The sequence below is a fragment of the Sinocyclocheilus anshuiensis genome, unplaced genomic scaffold (assembly GCF_001515605.1).
Source record: "Sinocyclocheilus anshuiensis isolate Anshui unplaced genomic scaffold, SAMN03320099.WGS_v1.1 scaffold1430, whole genome shotgun sequence".
Taxonomy (NCBI): domain Eukaryota; kingdom Metazoa; phylum Chordata; class Actinopteri; order Cypriniformes; family Cyprinidae; genus Sinocyclocheilus; species Sinocyclocheilus anshuiensis.
The window spans coordinates 1033159-1055720 of record NW_015555721.1 but is presented as its reverse complement, the minus strand read 5'-3'; the positions used below and the strand labels follow the sequence as shown (position 1 = coordinate 1055720).

At 36.6% G+C, this 22562-nt stretch overlaps 1 protein-coding gene across 1 annotated transcript; it reads left to right on the top strand.

Annotated features, from left to right (window-relative positions):
• Positions 1 to 2578: 2578 nt before the first annotated feature.
• Positions 2579 to 22318, top strand: LOC107672475 (GEM-interacting protein-like). The gene is made up of 21 exons (XM_016465678.1): positions 2579 to 2824; positions 5156 to 5249; positions 5636 to 5729; positions 5864 to 5927; positions 9528 to 9653; positions 10527 to 10591; positions 11932 to 12039; positions 12131 to 12211; positions 12302 to 12463; positions 12981 to 13118; positions 13275 to 13465; positions 14476 to 14582; positions 14670 to 14732; positions 14810 to 14899; positions 14984 to 15144; positions 16555 to 16731; positions 17168 to 17305; positions 17537 to 17739; positions 19402 to 19729; positions 20974 to 21076; positions 21371 to 22318. The coding sequence occupies exons 1-21, from the start codon at positions 2776 to 2778 to the stop codon at positions 21949 to 21951; spliced, it is 3123 nt and encodes a 1040-aa protein (XP_016321164.1). The 5' UTR covers positions 2579 to 2775; the 3' UTR covers positions 21952 to 22318.
• Positions 22319 to 22562: the final 244 nt, after the last annotated feature.

Here is a 22562-nt window from a genome sequence, read left to right as displayed (position 1 = left end):
GAAGCACTAATTCCTAGTATGGGTCACCATACTTGGCCACATGTCACGTCACATTCACTTCACTTTCATTATTGTTCCAGCCACAATTAATTGCAACAATGTATATACAATTACAAATGATTATATATAATTCGTCAGTTTGTTGTTTTACACACATGCGCACACAGACATTATTTCATACACGACATAGTCATGAGATGCAAGAAACATAGACATATGGCAAGAAATCTGTAGACGCGCCCATAACAACAAAAGACTATACTTTATTGAACCTTTTCTGATAAGAAGTGTGCACTGCAAACGCGAGCATTTTTGACGTTCGTTTCTGTCCAGTCTGCTCGTTTTATCACGTTTAACCACAGCTGTCGTCGGTTTTTTGTCTGGCAGTGGCAGCAGATATGCGATCAAATTTCTAATTTGAGGCTGTATTACGTCTATTCTGGCACCCAACATCACAACAAGATATTTTAAGCTCCTTATGTAGCCGAATCTGCGCTGGTTTGAATGGGCCGCCTCCAGTTTCCCCTTTGTATTGCTGCCTCCAGCTAGCTGACCTGTGGTTGGCCTGGCCGTGCGTCACTCAGAACACAACAGTCCAATCAGAAGAGAGGCTCATGAATATTAATTAGACAGGCCAAAATCGACCTGTTCTCAGCAGAGCTCCTGAGAGAGGAGCTGTAAAAATATATTGAAATGGTTTTTGGTACTTATACCGCAAATATATATTCTTAAGGACATCAAAACCTAAAATAAAACTCTAGAAAGGTGTACAATATGTGACCTTTAAGCCCTGCCTGTGTTACTAAGTACTTTAAATTTGAACGAAAATCAAGGGGCCTGTACATAAGGAAGTCCAGAAAACTAAACGAGTTACTTACGCTACCGTAAGGTAAGATTTTTTGAAAGATCATCACCAAAGTTGCATTTATTTGGTTAAAAATACAGTAAAAACAGTATTATTGTGAAATATTGCACTTTCAAATTTTCGATTTGATTGTTTAAAATGTCATTTATTCTTGTGATGTTAAAGCTGAATTTGTTAGCATCACTTCTCAAATCTTCAGTGTCTCAAGATCCTTCAGAAATCATTCTAATATGCTGATTTAAAACATTTATTATTATTATCGACATATGTCGAAATCAGTTGTGCTGTTTAAATGTTTATGGTAACTCATTCTTTGAGCATTTTTGTGAAATAGAAAACTTTTGTAACATTGTAAATGTCTTTCCTGTCACTTCTGATCATTTTAATGCATCTTTGCTGAATAAAAGTATTGATCTTATTGACCCCAAACTTTTGAACAGTAGTGCACGAGTAATTGTGAGTATGTGTTTCAGAGTTCAGTAATCTGTTTTGCACTCCAGCACAGGACCCGTTCTGAAGCTGTGGGCTTTTTCCACACAATCCCATGGGGTTGTGATCTCAGAGAGTATCATTACCTGGATGCTGGAAGGCCGATCAGTGGAGCAAGGTGTGTGTTTGTGGGCACTGTATCCTTTTTACTATGAAAATAGTTTTGCCTTTCTGATGCCTCGTGACAGGCCGGTTCTTGGAGTTTTAGGGCTGCTTTATCTCCTGATCTGAATGCATAATCTCAGGTCTGTGTTTTTTTTGTCAGCCATGGTTTCTGGTTGGCACGTGTGGTGATCGTATTAGTGACTGTCATATCATCGATAGACTTTTTGATATAGGCAGTCACTGCATTAGTGTATTCTTAAAGGTCTGTGTTATCGTTTTATGTGGCTGCCACTTTTTTTACAGTCTGTGTCCCTAAAGCAGTCCTGAGGTGTTGAGTAAGCATCTTCTGGCCACACTGTCATCCGCTTTGGCAAGTTTTAGAAGTGGTTTTCATGTGGGGTTTTTTCACATGTTTTAATGTGTCGTTTCTCCTTGTTGCAAGGTTCACGTGTTGGTAGAACTTCGGCAAGACTGACTTTAAGTTTAGCATCTTATATAATGAAAAAATTCGTCAGGGTTGTTGGTTTGTTGTTCGCAGTTCACGAAGAGCATCCTTAGTGTTGGCACATTCACTTGAAATATTTATTGAAAATGTCAAAATACAAAACCATATTAAGCTATCTTCCTAAACTAATGTCCGCAGGTCTATATGTGAGGAGAACAGAGATGATTTTGTTCAAAATCAATGAGTCGGCCATCACCGAGTCAGCACTTTACTGCTCTTCCTGTGTCTCAACCACCATCAGCCAGCAGGGGGCAATGCTGTGAGGATACCATAGCAAGATTTCAGACTGATTTATTGCTAATTCAAGGGTTTTTACTGCATAAAAGTTCCTATCTGGTATTCATTTGATGCAAATGCAGAATAAAATGGTGGTTAGAGGTTAGATAAATGAAAGTTGCAGCATAAATAAAGTAGTTCCAAATTCAAGAGCCTTTGATAGGCCACAAACAAAGAATCACAAATAAAATAGCATTGCAACAAACACTACCACAGATTACCAGAAATATCTCAGGCCTTAGCAGAAGTTGGGGGTGTTAGGTGTGTCTGAGAGTGATAGTGAGGCAAACTTCCTCCTCATACGATGGTGAAAGAGCATTGGCCAGCCTTCGCTTTAGAGGAAGAGAAGTGGCGCTGCGAGAGAAGAGAGAGCAGAGTTATCAAAACCCACACAGTCTTCATGTCCTGTGTCAGTGTTCGGTGAAAGGTGATGATTCTGACCGAATCATCTTCAGCTGGGGTGGATGGACTAACTGCTGGATGACAACACGAACACGGTCTGTTGTGAGCTGCTGGTTCATCAGGAGAGGACTAGATGGAGGAGGCAGCAGAGACTGCACAGTTGAGGCAACCAAAGGTTCAGGGTGAGTTACATCAGACTTTGAGGAGAGTGTGTTTAATGTTGTAGCCAATCTAGCCACAGCTTTGAGCTGCACGTGTGTATGTCTGGCTTTTGTTCTCTTTCTTTGCATGTGCGTGCTTGTGTGTTTGTGTTGCATGCAATGATCAGTGCATGATCAGAGCACTTCCTGTCTTGTCCATTTTGCCTTTGTACAACATGGCAAGGAAGGTTTCATGTGTGGGACGTTTTGACAAATGTGCAAAATTACCACATCTTGGGGTGACTTATGACTACTTTCCACATGTAATAAAAAAAAAAAAAGTAAATTTTGCACACAACATTTTTTATTTTTATTTGGAACTGTGTATTGGAATTTTTTTTTAATTAATTTTGTTTGTTTTGTAATTTAGTATTATTTTTTTAAATAAAAAATTCTCATAAAACGTATAACTGGATTAAGTCCAGGATGTGGAAATAAACCTCAATAAACTCTCAGTGGGAGGAAGTCACATGCACTGGTTTCAAATAATTTGTGATGGATGCAGCGCTTCTCGTTTGAACCGCTTTAAGTGTCACATGTCATTTAACATTAACCGTTTGAAACAATTATCAGAATGAACATTTAAACATTCTGTGTAACAACTAACAGCAGCACAACGTGTCAACTGACAGCATAACCGCAGTGCCATCCATGAAATGACTTTCACATCCGGTGGGTGATTTTTGTTAAACAAAATGGAGATGAAGAGAAAAATCTTATTCCATACATCTGAACTAATCTCTTCACCAAAAACAAGTCCTTATTGTCCCTGTAGCAGAGCATGTTACCAAACCTAGACAGGATGCGGTTGATCTAAATGGAGCATGTCAGAGAAAAAGAGAGAGAGAGAGAGATTGACTGTGACACTTTCTTTGTTAGTGCCGCATTAGTGTGGCACTTTGCATGTTCAGAGCCACATTTACAGCATTGCAGCAATTCAAGGATTCAGAGAGTTCATGTTAAGTAAAAACTCAGAAAAGCATGTGTGAACTTTAGATGAGTAACTTACTAGCTTTAGAATATGCAATAAAATGATTTGTGCAAAAAGCTATTAATATTATTGTGCAGATTAGTCTTGCTGCTTTATCTTTACTGCATTTGTCAAATGTTTGTGTGAACTTTAGCTGTGCGACTTCCTGTCCTGATGTCAATTGCACATGTCATCAAGTCATTAATTGTTTTTACTCTACTTTTAAGTTCCAGTTCCTGCAAGTGTTCACACAAAAGTTCATGTACTTTAACCTCAATCAACAACCATTTTCTCAAAGAAGTGTTATCATACTTGTTTTACATTACACTGTCCATGTTACACATATTACATTAAATTGACATTTTTTTCATAATATCAAAACTACAACACAGAAACTGATATTGATTCTCCTGGCAGCTACAAGAAAACGGTTAAAGACCACTTTCGGTTGAGGAATGGGTAGATATTACACAATATATATTTGATTGAAGGACTTTCTCTTTAAACACCAAGATAAAAGTAAATTGACCGTAATAAATTGACTAATAGTAAACTGACTGAATAGATTACATCTATACAATCAGACTTTTATTAAACAGCAAATTATCTTTAAGGTTCAGTAGTTCCTTTAGGAATTAAGTTATTATTTGCACCCCATGTTGTGTATAGTTAAAATGGGGAAAGAAAGAAAAAACATTTAGAAAATTAAAGAATTTTGTTTTTAGTATTAATGGCATACAATTTCAGTTTGTAACAGTATTAATATTAATGTTTTTGTTTTACTGTTGGTTATTGTATGTGTTTTCCTTGTATCATGGGGGGAAAAAAAGTTAATAATGTCAATAATCCCAAAAAAATGATTAAATAAATGTAATTATATTGTTATTATACGCACCACTGGCGGAGGTGTGCCAGGCAGAAATAACCAGCAGGTGGGCTAACCTGTACTTGCATGCATCTATCATATGAACATAGGTTTTTGGTAACACTTTATTGTAAGGTGTCCTTGTTATGCATGTTACACGTACTTACTATTATAATAACAATAAATTATGCATAATTACATGCAGTGTTGGGGGTGGAGTAACGAAATATTGTAATGCATTACTTTTAAAAGTAACTTTCCCCAACACTGATTACATGCAACTAACCCTAAACCAAACCCTCATCCTAACCCTATAGTAACTACATGTAGTTAATTAATATTACTCAGTACTTATATGTATAATTACACTGTAACAAGGACACCTTAAAATAAAATGTAACCCACTTTTTTTATAATCAGATTTTCATTTTAAAAGATCATATGCGGCATCATGACCTGTCTTATTCTTCTGTTTCAGATGGTGGTACCCCAGTCCGACACTCAGAAACCAAGCGTTACAGTGAGATATTACGCGATTTTGACGCTAACTTGGATCTGTCATTAACATGCTCGTACGTAGGCCTTTACACTTTGCCATGAAATATCAGTCTTAAAAATAAAGGTTCCAAAAGAGTTTTTTTTTTTTGCAGAGAACAATAATTTTGGGTCCCTCAAAGAACCTTGTTGTCAAGAGTTCTTAAAAGAACCATTTATTTCTTACTTTGAAGCACATTTTAATAATCAAAATAGTCTTTTTCGACTATAAAGAACCTTTTGTGTAATGGAACGATTCCATGGATGATAAAGGCTCTTCATGGAACCGTAGATGACGATAAAGAACCTTTATTTTTAAGAGCATAAAAATAGTTTGAATAAATGAAAGATCGGCTCTGTTTTGGCTCTGTGAGAAGTACGCTTCATTTTTAATATGTTTGTGTCGGTTGATTTGATTTCTCAGGACTGTGGATGAGCTGCTACTAGAAGCAGACTCACTGTCTTTAACAGACACTTCAGCAGACACCACACTGAACGCTGATCTGGATGATATTACAGTGAGACATGATTGATGAATTATTGTTCCCACTCTTTTTCTCATATACTCGCCGTACTCCTATTTCATGATACTTTTGGGTTCAACAATCTCTCTCAAGCAATGTGAATATTAAAAGCTGTGTGTGTTTTTCAGGGTGAAGATGTGGAGTCGTTGAAGAGCTGCCGTGACGAGGAGGAAAAAGACGGAGCTGTAACCGGTAATTCTTTTTAAGATCGTTGTGTATGGGCGTTTGCTTGCTGGACATTTGGAGGAAGACTAACAGGGTGAAGGATTAATGAGATTTGCAATGAACAGTTTTGTTTGTACTCTCAAAAATATTAGAATGAAGATCATACATCCAGCCGGGTTCATGGTGGTTGATTGATTCAACATGGTCTTGTCCATCATTTGGACATAGACAGCAATGACTGATATCTGAGAGGAGCAAAGCAAAGAGAGTGACTGATCAGGCCCGGAGGCATCACGTCACACCACTTAATCTCTCTTCTTCAACCTGCACTGTTTACGTGTAATTAGCCACATGGACTAATTGCCCCTCGCTAACAAGATTAGCACCGGACGGGGGTTAGAGCACAGATTAAAGTAGCAGACAGCTGCTCTCTGTTTTTCCCGCTGATCCATCTCTCCGAAAACTGTAGAAAGATAGGATAGTTTAGGATAGCATGTTAGCTTTAGAACTGCAATCTTTATATAAAATTAGAGTTGGTACATATGAACTATAAATTATGAAGAAGAGAGTTGTAACCAAAGATAAAATGAGATTATTTTGATTAGGTGAATATTAAATAGCTATATATTGACGTCATCTCCCTTGGCTGCTACCTTGGCTAGATCTGCTTGTCCTGTGAGCATATAGCTGTTTGCTAGCTGAGATTAGGGATTACGTTAACACTCAAAGTTTAAATAAAGCATCCGCACAGTGACCTTCGAGATGATACCTTGGCTGGTACTCACAAAGCACCTCACCTTCATTACTCACACCTGAGACAGACAGCAGTATCAATCGTATATTCTTAGCCTAGTTCAAACCCCCACTGTGAGACCTGATCAGCCTAAAGGACTGGCTAAACAGAGACTTTTCATGACTTCTCTGGGTAAAACTGTGAGTTTATTGTCTTGTATCCAATTAAACATCTTATTAAATCATATATATATTCATTTTAAATTGTTAATTAACAAATTGCTGGATTGACTAGCATGTGGTTTAATCTCACAATGAAGTTGACATAATTCACCCCAGTATCAAAAGAAAGAATAAGAAGTAGAAGAAATTATATTTTTCTTTACAAATTAAATAATGTATCATAATTATTTAGCCTTTTTCTGCATCACAGTAATGAGAATTAGATTTCTCATGTCACAGTAATGAGAAGGAGGTTTTTTAACATTAAGGCAGTGACAAAGAGATTTGTTTCGCATCACAATGAGAATGAGATTTTTCATGTTGTGGTAATGTTTTTTTGGATCAGGGTTATTAGTATTAGATTAATTACGCGTCACAGTAATAAGAATTTGATCTTTCGCATCACAGTAATAAGAATGAGATTTTTCACATAGTGTAACGAGGCTGAGGTTTTTTTTGCATCAGAGTAAAAAGAAAAGATTGCATATCACAGTAATGAAAATAAGATTTTTTTTCCCACATCACTGTAATGAGAGAGATTTTTCATGTCATGGTAATGACAATGAGGTTTTTTTTTCGCATTATGGTAATGAGAATTAGATTTGGTTTTTTTGGCATCATGGTAATGAAAATGAGATTTCTCGCATCACAGTAATGAGAATGAGATTATTTTCCGCATTATGGTAATGAGAATACGATTTTTCACATCACAGTAATAAGAGAGAGATTTTTCATGTTGCATAACCAGAAATAGTTTTTTTGCATCAGAGTAAAAATAATTAGATGAATTATGGAGCACGGTAATGAGAATGCGATTTTTTGCATCACAGTGATGAAAATGAAATTTTTCACATCACACCAATGAGAATGAGAATTTTGCGAATCACGGTAATGAGAATGAGATTTCTCAAGTCACAGTAATGAGAAGGTGTTTTTTTTAACATTAAGGCAGTGACAATGAGATTTGTTTCACATCACAATGAGAATGAGATTTTTCATGTTGCGATAACGTTTTTTTTTTTTAAATTAGGGTTATAAGTATTTGATTAATTACGTGTCGGTAATGAGAATGAGATTTTTTGCATCACAGTAATAAGAATGAGATTTTTCACATAGTGTAACGAGGATGAGTTTTGTTTTTTTTGCATCAGTGTAAAAAGAAAATATTGCATATCACAGTAATGAAAATGAGATTTTTTTCCCACATCACTGTAATGAGAAAGAGATTTTTCATGTCATGGTAATGACAATGAGTTTTTTTCCGCATTATGGTAATGAGAATTAGATTTTTTTTTTCGCATCATGGTAATTAAAATGAGATTTTTCGCATCACAGTAATGAGAGATTTTTTCACATCATGGTAATGAAAATTTGATTTTTCACATCACAGTAATAAGAGAGAGATTTTTCATGTTGCATAACCAGAAATTTTTTTTTTGCATTAGAGTAAAAAGAATTAGATGAATTACGGATCACGGTAATGAGAATGAGATTTTTTTTTTTTCATCACGGTAATGAGAATGAGACTTTTGCGCATCACGGTAATGAGAATGAGATTTTTTTTTTTAACATTAAGATAATGACAATGAGCATTTTTTTACATCACAGTAATAAAGATTTTTTTTCACGTTATGGTATTGAGAGTGAGATTTTTTTTACATCAGTAATGACAATGAGATTATTTTCACATTAATAATAATTAGATTTTTTTTACGCATCACAGTAATGCGAATCGGCTGTTATTGTTTTGCAGTGTCACAATAAACATTTTTTACAACACTTTAAAAAAAATAGGCTTAATTGTTTATGCAATATATAACTATTAGAGAAGCAAAAAGAGAGAAAGAGTGTTTAGGAGAGCATAAAGTAATGATACCGATATCCTTATATCAGGAAGTCAACCCCACCCTAATCTAAAGACCATCACTCTACAGTCTGCTACTGTCCTGTATTAGTTCCCCTCCCCTCTGTGCCAAACATGTACACATGCATACAAATGCATTAACATGAGACAGGAAGTATGGCAGGATAGAAGTTGGATGGAGACACTCCAACACAAATTGGAAGGATGATGGAAAAACTTCATGTTTTTAGTTCTGATGTTTTGATCAGATCTGATGTTTAGCATTTAATGGACAGGGAGGAGACAGCAGACAGAGGGAGGGTGAACTGTCTCGGTCTCTGTGAGATCCTCATACACTCACTGCTGAGCCCTAAAGCCTCATGGACACTACTGAGCGAGCTCAGGAGTTCCCTAGACACAAATCTTGCATGGATATTGAATTACCAATCCGGAATATTGTGGCGGAGAGTAGCAGGGATTCAACTTTTTCCTTGGATTATCACAGATGTTATGATTCAGTGCTTGTTTATAGCATCTATAACAGACATTTGGAGAATGATGGCTTACTGCATTGTTTTTAACAATTAAGTTGCTTTTTTTTGGCAGCAGTCTTTGTTGTGATGCCAATTTTGGGCATGTACCGCAACTCAGCGCTTTCCAAAGCTTTGCCTTTACTTCCTTTGAAGATACAGGAGATTTATCCTGTATAGTAACAGCCGACAGGATCATTAAAGCTGGTTGAGGACAAGCTTCTTCCAGTCCCGAGCTGGGTTTAGCTTACAGAGTAAAGCATGCACACGGTCCATTGATGCTGATGTATTCCCCCTCAGCCCAGGATGCCGACCTGACCCTGTGTCGCTGCGAGGGTGGCGTGGAGCTCGCCCTGCAGTACGCCAAAATGTGGTGCCGTTATGCCAAAGATCTGCTGACCTGGATGGACAAAAGAATCAGCTTGGGTGAGTGTTTTAAATTTAGTCTTTGCTTGCGTGAATTTCTGTCAGATAGTCGCAGGAACACATCCACTAACTGTCAGATAAATATAGAAAACAAACTAAACTCATGTTTTCAATGTGCTGACACATTATGTTTAGGTTAGATTTGTTTGCCAGTAATTACAGATCATTTCTGTCTAAATGCTGAGAGACTTCTTCCTGGAAACAGAATAAGAGTCTACATTTGGATCTCTGAGAGAATATGAAACAACACCTTTAATAGGATGAAGTAACCTTTAACACGTCATCCTTCACAGCGCCATCTAGTGGAAGGTTACTGATAGGTTCCTAAAAGAGACTAATGCCTTACACCCAACACTGAGACAAACTACTAGCCAATTTTTAGGGCCACAGCAGGAGAATGAAGAGGTTGTATGTGTCAGCATACAAGCCAGTTATAACCTGTAGCTGAAATATTGTATTGCTATAACCTATAGTGTGATGTATAACCAGAGCAAAAAGAGATAGTACTTAAGCTCAAAATATGAAACGGAGCCAAGGCTACGCGTCAATAATAATGAATGAACAGAACAGGGAAAGCATAAAGTACATTACCACTGTAAAACATGTGAGTCGGTGTGGTATTCCTGGAATCAGTGATGATGAATATCCTATTTTCCATTGAGCTGTAATGCTAATGGGTTATGGCCCGATACAGTTATGTCACCTAATATCCGCTCACAGTTGTATTGATGTTTCGAAACACTCTGTTCTGTGCACATCGATACAGATGCAAACTATTTCTATCGGTCAATCGTATTTTCCATTCACCTCTGTCTTCTGGCATTATGATTCGGTGCATTATGTGATTATGAAACTCATGTTGTTTGTTTACAGAGCAAGAGTTTGCAAAGAGTATTATGAGAGCAGCAGATGCAGCCAAGTCATGTGTTGCTCAACAGGTAAAAATATGTGTGTCTACACAAAATGTGTAAAGAGTTTCTTTAACTAATTTAACTACTTTAACTAATAAACTAGTTTATTACTTTTTCTACAAACAATACTAAACAGTGTATTTACATGCATGCAGGAGAATTATTATTATTTTTCTTTAATTGAAAGGCATGAAAATTTGCACAACATTGCATAGCATCCATAGCATGTGATGGAAATAATAGTGGTAGAAATAACATTTAACAACTGTTGGGAATAAAATTGCTGACTCCTTTGTATTGCTAAGGCTGATTTTATAGTTAGCATTTTATGTATGCTAAATACACACTATTAAATTATATTTTGTTTGTGGAAAGGCACTCCAGGCACTTCTCAGTTTTGAGATTTTAGGCTATTTTGCTTTCATAAATTGACTTCTTTCAGACTAGTGCCTAAAGCATCCAAAATACACATTTCAGATTTTATTTTATTAAATGTATGTATTTGTGTCTGCATATAACAATAACAATACAACCTCTTGCCTGATTTATATTTTAATTTTAATTTATATTTTAATTTATTCCTAAAAACAGTGTGAATGTGTTTTTTCTTCTGGCTGTTGACAACATTTTCTGAGAAAGAAATATCACAAATCCACTCTGTAAAAACTTTTAACTCTGCATTAAAACAAAATGAAACCAGAATAAACCTGGCTTTATCCGATGTTTAGATTTCTGAAGGTATATAATGGAAACATATGTAAATTAGTGTGTATTTAATTAGATAATGCATAATTAGCATATTTAAACATGACATTTCAGAAAACTTGCGATTCAAGACAATTGACATTTACGTTGATTTCTTCACGTCATATTTCATTTATTCTGACACTGTTGTCTCTTTGGGTAAAAATTATGAGAAAATTGTCATGGAAATGACACTACAACTACAATAGCAGTCATCATTGAAAATATATACAACACAATTTTAATATTAATAAACATTAAAAAGATTTATAATTGTATTTCATACTTTGTTTAGATCACCATAGTTTTAAACATGCAATAATTCATGTTTTTATTATGGATTTTTAAACTATAAGTCTTTCACAGAAAAAAAAATATATATACATAAAAGTAAAAGCATAAATAAATGATAAAGGATTGATAATAAATAAATGATGATAGAAAGAAAGAAATCAAAGTTAAAAGACTTTAATGTGACTTTCATGTAACAAAAAGAGAATGCAATTTAATAAACCCTTGTACCCTGAACAAACACCGTAATGTAACTGTTCTGTTGTCCTGCTGCGTAAAGAACACACTGTTTGCTGTCAGTCTTAATGCATGTGTTTGGACGCACTCCACAGGACATGATGCCTCTGCAGAACATCTACACACAAGCGCTGGAACATGATATCAAAAGCAGCACATCCGCCAAACAAACTGCTGAACTCATTCAACAGCGCTGCTACCAGGTGCTCCATCCATCCAAACAATCTTTATATCAAATGCAAGAAATCTGAAACCTAATATCTAACTTGTGCGATTCTTCTATCTATCCCACAGGCTCTCTCGGCCAAGAGGAACGAAATCGACAAGTGGCGACGGGAATTCAAAGAGCAGTGGTCTAAAGAGCAGAAGAGGATGGTCAGTTCATAGTGCTGTGGTTGGTAATGTATGTGTATTTGATGTGGTCAGCTATTCCAGTAATGTGACTGATAATGTTATGTGCATTAGAATGATGCGGTGTCTGCGCTGAAGAGAGCAAGACAGCAATACCTGCAGCGCTGTGAGGAGCTGGAGAAGGCCAAAGCCATGACGGCCAAAGCTGAAGAGGAGACAGGAGGTTACAAAACCCTGGACAAGAGGAGGAAGTCCAGAGATGACGCCCAAACAAAGGTCATCTTGAGTATACGGCTCGCTCTATCATTTCACATCAACACAAAACTACAAAAACAATAGGCTTTCTCAATAACTGCTGTCTCAGTTTATATATTTCAATTTCAAGCAAACATACTGTGCGCAAAATATTTATGTGAGATTATAAAATGCTTTCCCTTAAAGGGGTCATATGATGCGATTTCAAGTTTTCCTTTGAGAGAGGCGGGGCATAGAGGACCTACAATAATGTACAGTATTTGAAAAATAATGTGTTTTTTGAACATTAAAGCATGTCAGCATATTCTGTTACACCAAATACACCAAATAATGATCTTTAAAATAGCATCATATGACCCCTTTAATTAATTAAATATGATAGTTCTAAAAAAAGAAAAGAAAAGATTATTATCGTCAATGTATTTGAAACATTTCATTAAGACTATTTAGGAGTATTTCTTCAACGTGTAAATATGAATTATGTTAATTATCATCTCTTCACTATGATATTTTATCACTATGCTTTGTCACTGTGCAGGTTACAGAGACTGAGATGCTGTACAGGCAGTGTGTGTGTGAAGCGAACAACCATCAGAAAGAGCTGGAGAAGGTGAAGCGCAAAATCATTGTCCACATTCGCAAGCTCATCTGTCAAGGAGACACTGTGCTAAAAGAGGTTGGTTCACCTTTCGAGACACCTTAAAATGAAAAGTAATCTTCTACTATAGATAGGGAGTGGGCTCTTTTGGTTTGCACTGTTAAGTAACCCCTCAGAATACATACACTAGCAGCAACCATAGAAACAGCTGTCTTTGTCTTATTCTTCTGTCAGGCAACGGTGAACATGTTTTATTACCAGCGGCAGCAGACTGAGCCGGTTCCTCTGGGCTACCAGAACTTAGAGCTGACTTGCAGGCCCTGTGATCCAGGTGAACCCTACCTGCACTACATCCTGGGAAAGCACCTGTCTGAACAACCTCTCCAGAACTTCACATTTCAGGAATTCATTCCCCAAAACAAGAGGTAAGGACTGGAGGACACTGGAGTCTAACTTGTAGGTTGCAGGAAGTCAGTAAGATTTTTATTTGTTTAAAGAAATTAATGTTTTCATTAAGAAAGGAAGCATTCAATTAATCCAAAGTGACAGTAAAGACAACATTCCATTTGATTCCAACAATAAATGTCATTCGTTTGAACTTCATCACCAAACACCAATGACTTTTTCGACACATCCAAGACTGTTAAAATTTTTACATACATGAATTGTTTCCATCGTTGTTGCCACAGTTTTGGAAGTGCCTTTTTCTGTTCTAAAGAAGAGGGTGTCCCAATACTTTTGTCCATATAGTGTATGTACAAGTCATTGGTGTTTGATGAAGAGTTTTTGGCTCAAGGTCTGCATTTAAAGTCACACCAGAGGTGTTCAGCTGCTTTCTGCAGACCAGTCAAGTTCTTCCACACTGACTCAATCAATCATTACTTTTTGAACCTTGCCTTATACACAGAGGCATTGTTGTGTTAGAATAGAAAAGGGTCCCGTCCAAACTGTTGCTATTAAAATTAGAAGGGCACAATTCCCTAGAATATCATTATATGCTTAAACATTAAGATTTGCACTCATGGAAATTACTAAAGTAGTCAAACCTGTTCATTAGAAAGGGGTGTCCCAATGCTTTTGGCAATATAGTGTATTATATAATATAATTGAAGGCAAGCTTTCAAGAAACCAAGAAAAACTCCTGGGTAAAAACCAAGGTACTTCAATTATGCCATTGTAGATGTCCAAAAAGCCCCCCAAAAAACGCTTTAACATGGAAACATATATTTGTTTAGTGTTTGTGTTTTTTTTTAGATTTGCTAGGTTTTTCATTGTAACAGACATCAGCTTCACTTTCATAACTGCATGAATCTCAGTTGCTAAAGCCCAGTGAAGCTTATTGTGAACAGAACTGAATTGCCTGTAATCTCAGTCGACTGAAGCTTACTTCAAATGCAGCCACATCATTCGAGTTGGATTTTTGTATATTTCACAGATCCCCACCAGCAGGTCGACGTAAACAAAGCACTGCTCCAAGTTACCAACAAGATTCATATGCGCTACCAGAGGAACTGAAACACAGCAGCAGTTTAGTAGATGGACGTATGTCTCCTCTCACACATTTTCTTACATACAACTCATCCAGATGAAGTGCACTTGAACATTTTCGTGTGATTTGTTGATGTACAGGACATCCCGGTCACAGCGACAGAGACAGCACCGGAGGAAGTCTTGAATCACTGTCCAGTCCAGGTAGGGAAGATCTATTGTAACTTATGAAGTAACTGTCCCATCTGTAAATAGGTTAGTCATATGTCTCCTCTCTGAAGCTTATGGGAACCGTAAGCTGCCCAAGGCCTCCTCCACGGGAACCATGTCTTCAGATGATCTTGATGAGAAAGACGCTCTGCAAGAAGCAGGTGTGAAATGCTTTTCACCATTTACACTTTCTGCGTTTCTTTGGCTGACAGTGCAGTTGTTGACTCTTCTTCATGTGTGTGCAGATAGCGAAGAGGGTTTGTCTGACAGCAACGGAATGACATGCAAACCACGAAATGCGTCACGTGCCGCACTGACCCACAGACTGAAAAAAATGAAGAGCAAGATGGTCAAGTGTAAGCAATGTGACAATTACATCCTGGTCAATGGGATCGAGTGCGAAGAGGTGAGTGTCAGAAAAATGTGTGTAGCTTTTTGGTTAAACATCTAAGCAGAGAATTGAAGACAGTACACTTTAACCATATTTCAAAGACAGTAGATGTAATTCTGAAATTATAAATAAATCATACTGCAGTGGGTCAAAAAAGCACTCTAAATTTCACCTAATTGCATTTAATACAAATTATGCATTGCAATATACAATAACATTAGAAAATATAATACATTTTAATTGAATTGTAAAAAACATACAGTTAAGTGTCTGAAACCATTAGATTCAGTTTAAAGTTTAAAGTACGCTAAAATCTACTTTCTTTCAAATGAAACTACAGTACAATATAGATTTGAATATACAATATAGATAGATTGTAAGTCACTGTTATCAAATACAATATATTTGGAAAAAGCTATGCCATAATTTATTTAAAATACATATATTCATACTAAGTATACTTCAAATGCATTAACATATTTATTGACATATCACTTGAGACTTACTGATATAAAAGTGTAATTAAACTTTATTTATTGTATTTCTTTATTGCACAATGCAAAGTTCTTAATATTATGCCTAAAATGTGTTTTAATATCACTATTAATAAGGACTGTATGATCTCTGTATAATAAATGCAATATATTTAAAGTGTACCTGAAGTATACTTGCAGTAGTTCCACGTTAGCACAATCAAATATGCCTTATTATATCTTTAGTTGGACTTTAGCACTACTTTCCCACAATGTGCACAAAGTGCATTCATTACAAAATTAGTTGTTCCAATTTAGCAGACTTAAATTTACCAGTTCAGTATACCAAAAATACAATTGCAGGGTATTTTTATTAAGCACATAAATATGGAAATGTATTTGTAGTGTACTTAGCACAAAATAAATGTATTTCAAATACATTTTAGTATATTTATTTTCACTATATATGTACAGCAATATTTCTTTTTTTTTTTTTTTAAGTGTACTAAACAGTGCTTTATGGGAGTGGGAGGTCATTTGGGTGGATTATGGGTAGTGTAGTCAAAAATCTGAATAAATAAAATAAATTACATTTGAAACTGAAGATGAAATCTTGAAGTTTCTACAGAATCATACCATTAAATAACAATCTCAGAACTAATGGCAGGTCTGTTGACAGGTTTTTAAATTGTCCTTAAAAACCTGTTTTTCTATTTAGATAGAAAATGAATGTTATTGATGTTTAAATGAATGTTATTTTTACTTGGGGAACCCAAATACTGTGCTCTATTGTTTAGACATTTAACCTCAGTTTACTTCTGGTGATGTACTATAAGTAGCTGGATATGACTAAGCAGCTAAATGACTAGTTCATAAAAGAAAAGAGCCACTCCTTATCTCACTGTGCACTGGTCAGAATATGGCGGACTGACAGCTGCTCCTCTCTTGCCAGTGTGGCCTTGCAGTCCACAGGAAGTGCCTGGAGGTGTGCCAGATGGAGTGTGAGCACAGGAGAGGCTTCATCTTTGGGATGGAGTTGTCCCTGCTGCCCAGAGAGAGCCAAGACTCTGTGCCTTTCGTTGTCCTGCGCTGCACAGAAGAAATTGAGAACAGGGCTCTCGGAGTCCAGGTAGGAAGTGGAACTCGGTACATGGATCTTGTGATGTTATGAAGAGATAATGGTGCTTGATAAAGTCACAATGAAATAAAAGTAGCGACTGATCTTTTCTTCCATGTATGTATGCGGTTGTATTGTATTGATAAGTATCTGATTATCAAAAAAGATGTAGGACAGGACTTGGTTCTGTGCATTGGTTTTCAGAATCAGAATCGGTAACCCTCTGTAAACATTTACAAAGTCACCTAGTGTTTTAAAATCTGTCACGACTTTAAAAGTTGTGTGGTGTGCAGAGCAGTTGCAGGCCTCTCCGAATATTTGAGTAACTGCGTCATACACCCTAGCATCATAACGGCAAGTTTTGCGCGGGCAAACACCACTCACACTTTCTTCAGACAATGAAATCATCTAGTTGTCTTCAGTCTCTTGTTCTTTCCTCTATATCTAGGGAGTTTACAGAATCAGTGGATCCAAACCTCGCATTCTGAAATTATGTCAGGCTTTTGAAATCCAGAAAGACCAAGTTGACCTTGGTGACCTCTCACCACATGACATCACCTCCGTACTAAAGCATTTCTTCAAAGAGGTAAACTTTCTCATTACCTAAAACCAAGGCTGTAACCATGTCTTGAACATTTACATGATTCAGACCAATTACATGATGCATATGTAATGCAGAGCAGCATCAATAATATCTCATGTTGAGGGGGGCCAATTTTACCATTTCTATTTAGTTGGGAGCTTGTCCTCAATGTCTATTGGGGTTACGACCCTGCTTAAATCATATAACGCAACACCCCGTCTTCCTCTTTCACAGCTTCCAGAGCCGTTACTCACCTTTGACCTTTACAACAACTTCATCAATGTGGGTAAGGAGATTCAGAGGCTTAGTGAAAAGGACCTTGCTGCCGAGACTGCTGGGATTGTGACGAGTATTGTGGTCAAACTCAGAGAGCTCATCGGACGACTGCCTCTGTGTAACTACAACACAGTGCAGCACATGATTGCCCACTTGAACAGGTACCATACTGTGTGAAATCACATTACAGTGTTTTCTGGGGCCCATTTCTCAATATTTAGGTCACTTTTTCAAATCTCTTTGCACAGTTCTCCTAACCAACTTGAAGCCAGCTTGGCACAGCAGGAAATTTCACATCCAAAATGCACTAAAATTAGCAAAATATGTGTCTCTCAAATCAGTTAATTCTTTTGAACACTAGCAAAGATCGTCATAAATAACATTAATGAAAATATATAAAAGAAACTTAAAATTATTTCAGCTAGTTACAAAAGCAACATTTCTTTTTTGTTGTTGTTTTTTTATGTTTTTTTAACTAATAAAATGACAAAAACGCAACAAAGTTACTAAAAAATGTAACTAAAATTAAAATGAAAACAGAAATTATACTAATAAAAACTAGTGCTGTCAAACAATAAATCGCGAGTAATTGCACCCAAAATAAAAGTTTTTGTTTACATAATATATGTGTGTGTACTGTCTATATTTATTATGTATATACAAATACACACACATGCATGTATATATTTACAAAAAATGTTGTTTATATATTAAATATATTTATATATAATATAAATTATATGAATAAATATATACATGCAAATATTTTCAAAATATATATTGTATGTGTGTGTGTTTGTATATACATAATATTATGTATGTATGTATATATATATATATATATATATATATATTATATATATATAGTATATACACACATATATTATGTAAACAGCACTAATAAAAACTAATTTACAATATGAATAAAAACTATAATAGTATCTCAATGATATTAAAATAACACTAATTTAGCTACATGCAATTGTTTTGATAGTATTTAATTTATTGAATTTCGAATATATTTCAATATGGTATTACTCTAAAAGTGTAGCAAATTACCGTTTTATTCATGTTAGGTCAAAAAGAGAATGTAAAATAAACATGTTCAGATTGGCCTGTGATTAAGTACATATAGTTTTGGTTGTGATAGTGTTTGAGTGACAAAAGGATTCATGTAATTTGGAAGAAGTAGTCATTGAGTGCATTTTATGCCAAAGCAATGGAAAATGAGCAGTTTAGCCCATCTGGACTGCTGTTGTGCTTATCGTGTAAAAAAAAAAGTAACCCAAGTATTGAGAAATGGGCCCTAGCAAGTGTGTAAAAAAACGAGATGGTCCTCACTGCAGAACACAAGATCCAGGGGGCGTGGTTGGATTCAGATCCAACTCCTCCCACCTTACATATACCTAAACCAACCAATCTCCACCCCCTAGATGTGGATCCAACCACGCCCCCTGGATCTTGTGTTCTGCAGTGAGGGGCTACTGAAAAAAACTGTAAAGCTGCCACTTGTTTAAATAAAGTAATTCCGGTAACACTTTAGAATAGGGAACACTTATTCACTATTGACTACGACTTTTCCCTCAATATTCCTAATTTGCTGCTTATTAATAGTTAGTAAGGTAGCTGTTAAATTTAGGTATTGGATAGGATTAGGGATGTAGAATAAGGTCATGTAGAATAAGGCATTAATATGTGCTTAATTAGTACTAATAAATGGCTAATATTCTAGTAATATGCATGCTAATAAGCAACTAGTTAAGAGACCCTAAAATAAAGTGTTACCATAGTTGCCTACTAATTCATCACTTTCTTCTCTTCAGGGTCGCAGAACATTACGAGGACAACAAGATGTCTCCAGGAAACCTGGGCATTGTGTTTGGCCCCACTCTCCTGCGGCCCCTGGTGTCAGGAGATGTGTCGATGATCGCTCTGCTGGAAACCAGCTATCAGGCTCTTCTCGTGGAGTTCATGATCTCACACTATGACCACATATTCGGTCCCGCAACAAGATCCAGCACACCTCCTCCACCGCCTCCCACGGCACCCCTCCCAGACACCCCTCCCAGAGCCTCGTGTCCCTTGTCTCCTGCCAGCAGTTCCTCTCAGGACCCTGAAGCCGCGGGCAGGGAACGTCCACGCTCTCTGGAGGTAGGCAATAAGTACTTGATTTCACACAATCGCAGGCCGTGCTTTAAGCTGGCTGTTGTCATGACGATGCTAAAAGCTCACCTCAGGTGGACATGCTCATGCGGGCGAAGAGTTCATCTTGATCTGCTTGAGCCTGTCTTGCACCGCTTGGGCCTTAATTGTCCCGCCGTGCCCGTGGAAAGACCTGGAGGGATTAAACGCTTATTCTGTGAAGATTACTTTTGCTTGCCTGTGTGCTTGTGCTTATGTTAGAGCCTTACCTCTGTCGCACTCTGCTTTAGCTCCTCACCGAGTTGTTTACTACAGGAAAGCCTGGAGGATGCTAATAGTTATGCTATTAGACTAGTCTTCTCTAACTGGAACAGTTTAACCATCTAAGAATTTCTCATTAGCGAGAACCAAAACAGAGGTTCAGAAGGTCAACGTTTTCCACACGTTAAGATTTAGTTAGCTGCAAATGGTTTCTCACAAATACCATAGAACGAAACCAGCATATTTTATCAACACTGACCTGCATATATATGATATAATAAATCTTTATGCAAGAATTCTAATGCTGTAAAACTGACATAACAAGATTACCATTCAAAAAAGAAAAATGAATGAAGTCTCACCGAAACTGCATTTATTTGATCAAAAATACAGTAAAATCAGTACTATTGTGAAATATTATTGCAGTTTAAAATAACTTTTCTAATTGAATATGTTTTAAAATGTAATTTATTCCTGTGATGTAAATCTGAATTTTCAGCATCATTACTCCAGTCTTCAGTCTCACATGATCCTTCAGAAATCATACTAATATGCTGATTTGCTGCTCAAAAAACATTTATTATTATTAGCAATGTTGAAAACAGTTGTGCTGCTTCATATTTTTTGTTTTTGGAAACCATGATACATTTTTTAATTCTTTGATTCTTCAATGAATAAAAAGCACAAATGAACAGCATTAATTTGAAATGGAATTTTTTTTGTAACATTATAAATGTCTTTACAGTCACTTTTAATTAATTAAATGCATCCTTTCTGAATAAAAGTGACTTCTTACTCACCCCAAACTTTTAAACGATAATGTATGTAACAAGTTTTAACCAGAAATCTTAAATTCACTGAGACTTTATTTACACAATAATACTAAAATACTAAAATATTATAACATTACAGTAATGTAAAAATCTGAATGATCCTTCTGCCTTGTTGGCTCTCAAGTCAACGTATATTCAGAATTTTTATCATTTTAACAGAATCGCACTATCAAGAGAGAATCAAGTGAGGGTTATATTTCTGACAAGTCATCATCCAATGAAGCAATGGACCAGCTGAGCCCAGAAGCCATTGAGAGAGCAGGTAGGCGGGCTTTAAAAGACATTGACGCTCAATATCAGCTGGCTGCTTGCGCAAACTATTTGCTGTGTTTTTGTAGCATTGCCAATAATTTCCTTCCTGCTGTCATAAGCAAATCTATTTCAGTCAAACTTTTGACTACTATAAGATGCTCGAATATTCGACGTGTGACATTTTTCAAAAGCATTTTGATTATAAACTGGGCCTATATATATAATCTTTAATTATGAAAACAAAAAGTTTTGTTTATGATATAGTTGTTAATAAATGTCTGGTTTTTATCTGTATCTCTTCTAGTCCTGGCTATGAGGGCAACAGCATCTCCTCAGGTGCATTTGGAGCAGGCTGCAGAAAGTCAATTACAAACTCAGTCGAGGGCTCACTTCAGCAGGCAGCCAGTGAAGTACCACAGGCAGGGTTCGGCAGGAGCGCAATTACGCAAAGCAGGCTCTCAGTCACGGGACGAGGACGATTCTGGGAGCAGGGAAGGACTTGTGTCAAGAAGCGCAGACAGCAGTCGCAGCTCCTCTCCCGAGCCTGAGAACCCAATAAAAACTCACTGCCGATTACACGAGACCCCCGTCCCGCAGAGTAGGATTGCATACACCCCTGAGACTCAGACTGCACCTCATGCAGGGGTAAAAAGGACTGTATCGGATGAGGGGGTTAAAGCTGTAGCTTCTTCATTTAAAGAACATGTGGGACAAATGGGAAAACGAAATACCAACCAATCCAACAACACCCTGGGGGGGAGAGAGCGCCTGATCCGATCCTTGAGGAGGCGCCCGACGGAGGAGACAATGGCCCAAAATGTTCTGTCCGGACTGAAGCTTAAACGCAGTGATTCAGGGAAGGGCGAGCAGCTCCATTTTGTTTGACAGTGACTGAGACAATGTTTACTTAACTTCTGGGGTTCCTTAAACTGGAATACATCCCATTTTGGGCTGTAAAGTATTTTTAGTACAACTGTACATTTTTATTTTTCCTGCTTTGTGGCACATGACGTACGGTGCAGTTAAATCACAGTACAGATGGTAGTTCCCTCTCTCACTGGAAACTTGGCTCAGATTTACCTGTGTTTATTTGAGATACATAGACTGCCTGTCTTGTATAGATGTTTGATGCTGAATCATGAGTCCTTTGGGGATGAATATGCAATATATGGAAACAAAACAAAAAAAACTGTCTACTTACTGTTTTCAGATTCTTTAAAACCACATTATTTGAGTGTGTTTACATCCTTAACCAACAACACGTCTTTGTTTTCAGCATTTTATACTTTATAAACCCAGGTGAAAAAAAGTGTACTTGTACTTAAAGTGTACTCAACTGTGTCTGTTTCGGGACGCCATGAATATGAACTCAAATGCACTTTTAACATTTAGTTACCACTTGTAGTACACTTGAGTGTACTAGTGTATGAAAGATGTGTTCACTACAAGTGGCAACTAAATACATTTTTAAATACAGAGATAGTATGTAAAAGCGC

Excerpts from the sequence above, each read along its gene's own strand:
- LOC107672475 (XM_016465678.1), top strand. The coding sequence starts at position 2,776 with ATGGAGGAGGCAGCAGAGACTGCACAGTTGAGGCAACCAAAGGTTCAG. Across the intron at positions 10,592-11,931 it reads AGTCATGTGTTGCTCAACAG|GACATGATGCCTCTGCAGAA; the intron begins GTAAAAATATGT and ends CGCACTCCACAG. Across the intron at positions 12,040-12,130 it reads TTCAACAGCGCTGCTACCAG|GCTCTCTCGGCCAAGAGGAA; the intron begins GTGCTCCATCCA and ends TCTATCCCACAG.